Genomic DNA, 7,157 nt, shown 5'->3' with positions numbered 1-7,157 from the left:
GGTATAAATGACAGAGAGGCAAGTGTGAGGAGAGGTAACTACTTCATGCTGCAGCAGGAGAGCTCGATTTTCTGAGACGGCACCTGCCCGCAGTGGGAAAAGCCCCGCAGAGCAAGACCTGGGTGTCCAATGGATGGCATCGCCAGGCAGGGCAGGGGGACTGTGCAGGGTTGTGCCCAGAGGCGGGCTGCAGGCCTAGAGGTCCACCTAGCCCACAAGGCACACAGTGGGGGCTTTACTACAGCCTCTATTTGAATGCCTCACGGACGGTCCATGGGATGAGTTCTTATGCTCATTTCTCAGATAAGGAACAGAGCACCAAGATCAAGTAACCCACTGAAGTCACAGCTAGGAGAGAGCACAGTGGACACTAAAACCCCTTTCCCTTTCATAAGAGGCCCTGTGCTTGCAGGAAAGATCACCGGTCCTGGGGCCATATGGCCTGGGTCTGAATCTTCTCTCAAGCTTTACATGCCAGGTTGGCAAGTTGGGTAGAGTTACTTAACCTCTCTGAGCCTTGGTTGTCTCTCCTGGAAAATAAAGATAATAACACCCAGCTCACAGAATATTATAGTCCGGTATGTATTATGTGCAGTACCTGCCTACCACGTGTTCACGTGTTAGGTGCAGGAGATAGTCGTCATTGACGTTCTCAGCTGCAACAGCATAATTGCTGTCTTTAACTGGAAGATGAGATAACACGGATCTACCCAAAATAAAAGCAATTCCTGTGAGTGACTGTCATAGATGCAGGCTCCCTGATGTGACACAGAGTTGGCAAACTCAGCATTAATCTGTGCTGCTGATTGGCCATAAAGACAATAAGAGGGAATTTAGTGGGGAGAAAATCTAGTAACTTTTGGGGTTCTAGAAGAGGGAACTTTAAGGAACAACCTTTAAAGGCAAACAGAGTTCTTGTTCTTAAAATACAGAAAGGGAATCACATATTTTACAAAAGGAGACCAACGGGCTCCTCAGTGTGAAACTGAGTCACTTCCTTACTTTAGCTGTTATAAAAAAGAAGTAATAGCAAGTGAATGAATGAATGAATAATTATTAAAATGAATTAATTTAAAAATAAATCTAAGATTTGAGACCTTCATAGACTCTTTATTTGGAGGCGCCTGGGAAACAAGGATTCGGGCCCGGTAAATACTTTCTGCTTTTCTTCCCAATAAACAATGTGTTCATCTCACAGCCGGACCCAGCAGTACCTTTATGAGCAAAGTTATAATTTAGAAGACGTCCAGCTGCAGAGAATTAAGTTATAGTGGGGAGCATTCAGATTCCAGACCATCCCTCTGAGAGCAGGAAAGCGTAGGCCAATGTCACTTGCAGTCACACCGAGATCCCCACAGAAGCACTGGCCCCTTGGTGACGGCTAGTCCAGCTCCTCATCACTCATACCCCACAAGGGCTGCACCTGCAAACAGGACTGAACTTGGAGCTTGGGACATTCTTTTGGGACAGGCTCAGCAGAAATCAGCAGCCAAGGCAGGACGATCATCCCCTTGGTGGACACTGGCCAGCCCACACAGGCACGCAGCGAGGCCAGCTCCCTGGGCCCCACAGAAGAGAGACCAGAGGCCTTGGTGGGTCAGCGTCCTGTCCTAATCACCTCCTCGGGTGCTGCAGGTGTATTTCCTAAGGCATCAAGATGGCCTTTCGAGGCATTTTTCTCCAGGTCTCAGGATCGGTTAGCTGGAAGAAAGGTGGTTTTTCTCTTCTCATTTTTCTCTTCTCTTCTGTTTTGTTCATCACTGTAGTCCCAGTATCCTAAAGAGTTGCTGGCACATAGTAGATACTCAATAAATATTTGCTAAACGAATGAATGAATGAGGGGATTCTGGAGTGAGATCTATTCTTATAGGTAGTGACTTTGTGGTCTGAAATACTGTCTAAAATGACAACTCGACCAGTTAACTTTCCGTGACAGCTCGTCAGCGAGACCTGCCTTCCGTGGGCTGCTGACATGTATCGAATGCCTGCCAGGTATCAGACAGTAAGGATAACCAGCACTTACTAATCCTGGCTACAGCCCTGGTGACAGATATTATTTAAGTCCCAGATTATTTTTATGAAAATGATATGTCAGCAATTCGTCTCTTCCATTTCTGACAGAACCTGGAGACTTCAAAGTGTTTTGTGTTTTTTTTTTTCCCCAACTGGAATAGTTTTAACAGACTAAATATTTTTCCTTTGTGCCTAAAGCTGGCCCAGCTGCTGTTTTCAATATCTTTTGTCCACCAGCTAATCTTTTGCCCAAGAAAGGTGTAATACGGAAAATGTGTTTGCGTCTTTGAAAGCCACAGGTCCTGCTCTGGCGATCACTTGGAGTGTCCGCGTCTTCCTCTAGGATAATAGGTGTTTTTCCTGGGGTATCAAGAGAGCCCTTCAGATCACTTTTCTCCAGGTCTCAGGATCAGTTAGCTAGAAGAAAGGTGGTTTTTCTCTTCTCCTGCAGTGTGATTGACTTGCCCTCCAGTGATAAATGATTTCTCCTCAGCCCATTGCCCAAAAGCTATTTCCTTACTGTTTGTCCTTACAAAGAGTAAGTGAGCCGTGTATTTGCTCTTCTTTTGGCTTATTGGGCACTCACCTGGCCCTCTGCTATGTTGTGTGTTTGCAGTGGGAAGTCGACAGAAGGGAGAGCATTCCATAAGGGTGGCTGGCAAAGAGAAGTGTGTCTACTTCTTCTGGCAAGGCCGGCAGTCGACTGTGAGTGAGAAGGGCACGTCGGCTCTGATGACCGTAGAGCTGGATGAAGAAAGGGGTGCCCAGGTAGGTCCTGGAAAGCTGCTGCACCGGAAGTGAGAAAGATGTCCCTTCAGGAGCTCTGGGATGTGTAGCCAGGTCCCCTAAGAACCCAGTTTTAGTGAATAAAGACAACTCACCCAACACACTTTTTTAGTCCTGGTCCGGCTTCTCCAGACTTGAGGCTGCGTCTCATCTTTCATCTCCCCACAGGTTGGCCTGGAAGATCTTAAATAAAATATTGTATCTTAAGTAAATATGATCCGAAATAAAATATTGTATCTGCAAATAGTAAATCTGCAAAATAAGGACAAGGGGCCCATGAGTGTTTTTTAAAAGGTCCCACTTAACTAATCATCAAAGAATTATAAATAAAACAAAGAGATGCTATTTTCCACTTCTAAACTTGGTAGAGATGCTCTAAGGCAGACGGACCCAGGCTGTCTAGGACGCAGTCACACGAGGAACTTCTTGTGCTTCTGTTGGAGGTAGAACTTGAAACAGCCACCCTGAGAAACAGTTTTGGCTCGGGAACCTTAAAATGTTCATAAACTTTCCTCCGTTATTCCGCTTACACAATTCTAGTCTAAGGAAATATCAGAGATTCGTGTAAAAATTAGTATTCCCGTCATCTGCATTCCTCAGAGCAGCCTGAGGGATTTTTCTAGAACACGGCAGATCACGTCACTCCCTTGCTCTCTGTCACACTTGACCTACAATCTAAGTGGCCTCTCAGTGGTCTCCCGGCACCTTCATGGTCGGCCCTGTATACATCTCCAACCTCCCCTGGTCTCGCACCAGCCCCCGGCTCCTCCTACCTTCTTGCTGTTCCTCAGACACACCTCATTCCGCCCACCCGGGGCCTTTGCGCTGTCTCCCCGTCTGGCACACTTCCCCCAGATTTGTATGTAACTCCCCACCTCATGATTTGGGTTTATGTTTCAGTGTCGCCTCCCTAGTTTATCCAAATCCCTCCCCCATTCTCCTATCATTCCCTGCCCCTTCACTCTGCATTATTTTTTTCATAGCACCTCCCACTGTGTGAAACTACATAGCCATTCTGTTTACTTATTTATTACCTGTCTTTCCCCTACAAACATTAAAGAGACCATTCTGTCCTGGTCTTAGTCACCGGTATAACCCCAGGGCCTGAATAATGGCAGGCAGATGCTACTGCCCCCATCCAAGGTTTTGTAAATGTTCTTTCTAGCCTTTGGATTATCTGGGCCTCAGGTTCCACCTTTCAGTGCCAGTAATTAAGAGCTGACTCTGGGTTTTGGGGAACTATGACACTATGTGCAGATATTTTTCCTACGGTGGGTGAATAGTTAACAATAGCAGGAAAGGAGAGAACAAAGGAATTTTCTCCAGAAATAGAATAATACTCACTCCTCCTTCTGGATTCCTAAGAAACAATCGTCTTCTACTGTGGACTATATTTTACAAGTAGTTGTTAATGACCATTGAATTTTCACTTATTTGTAATAGTAGGTAATTTCAACTGCCTTTTTTCGTAAAAGCCATCAATGACTATGTTTTAATCATACCCTCAAAATCATCCTTAGAGTTTTAAGGCTTCATCTCTCTAGTTGGAGCATTTCATTTTTTTTTATTAATCCAACAGATGGAAAATCACTAGGCATATAAAGCACTGCCACAAAACGGCACTTAATTATGCTAAATGAGCCCTGAGATTGATAAGTTTAGTCCTGGTGAGAAATGCCTCCTACCATCAGTGTTCCTGGACTTGCAGCCTCCAACAACAATTTCCTCTTCAAGGGAAAATGTCTTGCCAAAGGGAGAGCGAATTAACCGAACCCCAACCCCTAACATTATTATGATGCAGCTAACACCTGATGGAAGAGAACGCAGGCGTTGACAGGCGAGGGGAGGCTGAGGTTGGTAGGCGCGTGTCTCTGTGACCAGACTCTTAGGTTGTGAAGGAAACGGTTCTTTCCTTCAGAATTACTAAGTCAGTGGTTAGTCATCCTCACTACTGAGAAGTACATTTTGTTAATAATGAGTTTAAATCAATCGTGTTATATCTATACCACGAAATACCATTTATCTATCAAAATTCACATGTTAAAAAAATATTCGATAACAGACAAACGTTAAGTGAAGAAAATAAGGGTAGAAAGCATCATAAAATAGCAATCCTGCTTTTGTTTGAAAAACAACTATATACCTGAAAAATACTTTGAAAAGAAAGCTCTATGTTAGAATTTTAATAGTGGTTATCTTTAGGTAATAGTAACGTCACTGGCTTTTGTGCTTCTGGATGTTTTTCCGATTTTTGTGTGATAGGCGCATCTTATTTTTATGCCTTTGAAAAAACCAGTACATAATACTTATTTGAATGTGCTTAAATCGGAAGGTCCAGGTTCTCCAGGGAAAGGAGCCCCCCTGTTTTCTGCAGTGCTTCCAGGGGGGGATGGTGGTGCACTCCGGGAGACGTGAAGAGGAGGAAGAAAATGCGCAAAGTGAGTCACTTCTTCAGTTGCAATTCGATTTTTTTCCTTCTCCTGGAAGGTATTTTTATAGGCGTGGGGGTTTAAAGTACTTCTCTCTTCATGTAGCGGAGCGTGGCTTTACCACCGAATGCCTCCTAGAGTCTGCCTCGTGAATCAGCTTGATGAGAGGCTCATAACGCTCTCCCCTCCTGTGGAGTGGAGCTCCGGACCCAGCTGTGGCATGCTGGATGGAGGCTGGAAGATTACTTCACCTTAAATGGAATCTTCCCAGTGACTCTGTCTCTTTTTAGGAGGAAAAAAAATATCAGTGGATCTCCTATTATAAATTATGAGACTTTTATTGGCCAGCATCCAAAAAAAAAAAAAACCTTAGCTTTAGAGCCTTTATATGACTTACCTAGGCATTTATAAATTTTGTAAAAATGGTTTATCTGCATCATGAACTTTTGGCAACCTGCTTCAAGCTCTAAAAAGATTTGTTCTCTGGGTTGGCAGTGAGACAGCCGCTGACTTCAGCCACAGCGTGACCTCAGCCTCCACCTTCCCTTAAGTCACAGGGTGGTGTTTGCTGTTGACCACTGAGCAGGGACCCAGAAGGGCAGGTCTGCCTTACCCTTTGCATTTTTTAGGCAGTTTTCCTTTGTCAAGCACACCGCCAGGCTAACCCTGTGCCGCTGGTGCCCCCTGCAGGTGAGTGGAGGCTGTACTGTGTGCGGGGAGAGGTGCCCATGGAAGGAAATTTGCTGGAAGTGGCCTGTCACTGTAGCAGCTTGAGGTCCAGGACATCCATGGTTGTCCTCAACGTAAATAAAGCCCTCATCTACCTTTGGCACGGATGCAAAGCCCAGGCCCACACGAAAGAGGTTGGAAGGACGGCAGCAAATAAAATCAAAGAACAGTGAGTATTATGTGTGTGACAGCTCCTTCTGGCCGGGGCTTCCCATGGGACATGCAGAAGGTGATGAGAAGGGTTCCCAGCAGTCTCAGTGGATGTACCCATGTGTTCTGACAGTGACTCGACAAGGTAGTTATGATCGTTGTCAAGGATCTCTGACATCCCAAGTATATCTGATGCACATCTCCACCAAAACCTCCAACTTGAGGGCTTCGTCCACTCTCTGAGGATGTACCTGCCTCAATAACAGGCAAGGTGACGGGCAAGGGACAGGACTCCAGCAAGTACTTCAGTTTCTTTGTAGCTGTGATTTCTTTGTAAGTCCTTTGCTACTTAAAGAGAGCAAATTTCAGATATCTCTTAGCAGGTCAGAGTGTTAATTTTGTCAGATAGTGGAATGTTTTTTTTTTTTAACTCCATTTAGCTAATGAGGAGTTTGGGCTACCACCAGCTGTGCCAGACTAGAAGATGCCCCCTCTTTAGAGAATGACTGTATTTCTGCATTCTCAAAGGCAGCACCTAACAGTGAGTCGTCAGGCCCCTGGGGCACGTCTCAGGCCCAGCACACAGGTGTTGGGGTTTGCTCCTCTCTTAGGCAGGCACGCAGGGAGAGTACACTATGCTGCAGCATTAAGCGAGGACTCAGGGGTGGGTGGGCTGTAAAGGACAGTCACCTGTGTAGAGGTGGGCTGCTGCCGGGACACTGCACTTTCTAGCAGCCTGTGCAAAATGGGCATTGCAAGTAGCAAAAAAAGGTCTCAGTGTCTCCCCCTCATCCAGGAGATGCCCAGCATTTCTCAGGCTGAGACCTGGGGGGGACCTTGGTAACATCTGTACAGTAAAAATGAAGAGTTTCCTGGTACCCCCAAAGTACAAGTAGGCAAAATCCATTGTCTGGGCACCAAGACGGGTCAGTGTGGCCTGCTTCACTCAGGACCCCCCTAAAGCCTAGTGCCACCTGGGGAGGGCAGGGAGAAGGAGGGAGGCAAGCAGCCTTTCAACAAGCAGATGGCTGCGAAGCAAGATGTTTCATC

The 7,157-nt window shown here is 45.8% G+C and overlaps 1 protein-coding gene across 1 annotated transcript in view; it reads left to right on the top strand.

Moving 5' to 3' along the window:
* The window catches only part of SVIL (supervillin), an 87,102-nt gene extending 80,846 nt beyond the window's left edge, over positions 1-6,256 (top strand). Inside the window, exons 27-30 of the mRNA XM_023536190.1 lie at positions 2,630-2,781; positions 5,132-5,237; positions 5,919-6,126; positions 6,241-6,256. Coding sequence (XP_023391958.1) covers positions 2,630-2,781; positions 5,132-5,237; positions 5,919-6,126; positions 6,241-6,256 — 482 coding nt within the window. The remainder of the gene's footprint in view (positions 1-2,629; positions 2,782-5,131; positions 5,238-5,918; positions 6,127-6,240) is intronic.
* The last annotated feature ends 901 nt before the right edge of the window (positions 6,257-7,157 follow it).

Source organism: Pteropus vampyrus, unplaced genomic scaffold, assembly GCF_000151845.1.
Source record: "Pteropus vampyrus isolate Shadow unplaced genomic scaffold, Pvam_2.0 Scaffold150, whole genome shotgun sequence".
Lineage (NCBI taxonomy): Eukaryota > Metazoa > Chordata > Mammalia > Chiroptera > Pteropodidae > Pteropus > Pteropus vampyrus.
The sequence above is the reverse complement of the archived record's forward strand: the minus strand, read 5'-3'. Positions and strand labels throughout refer to the sequence as shown.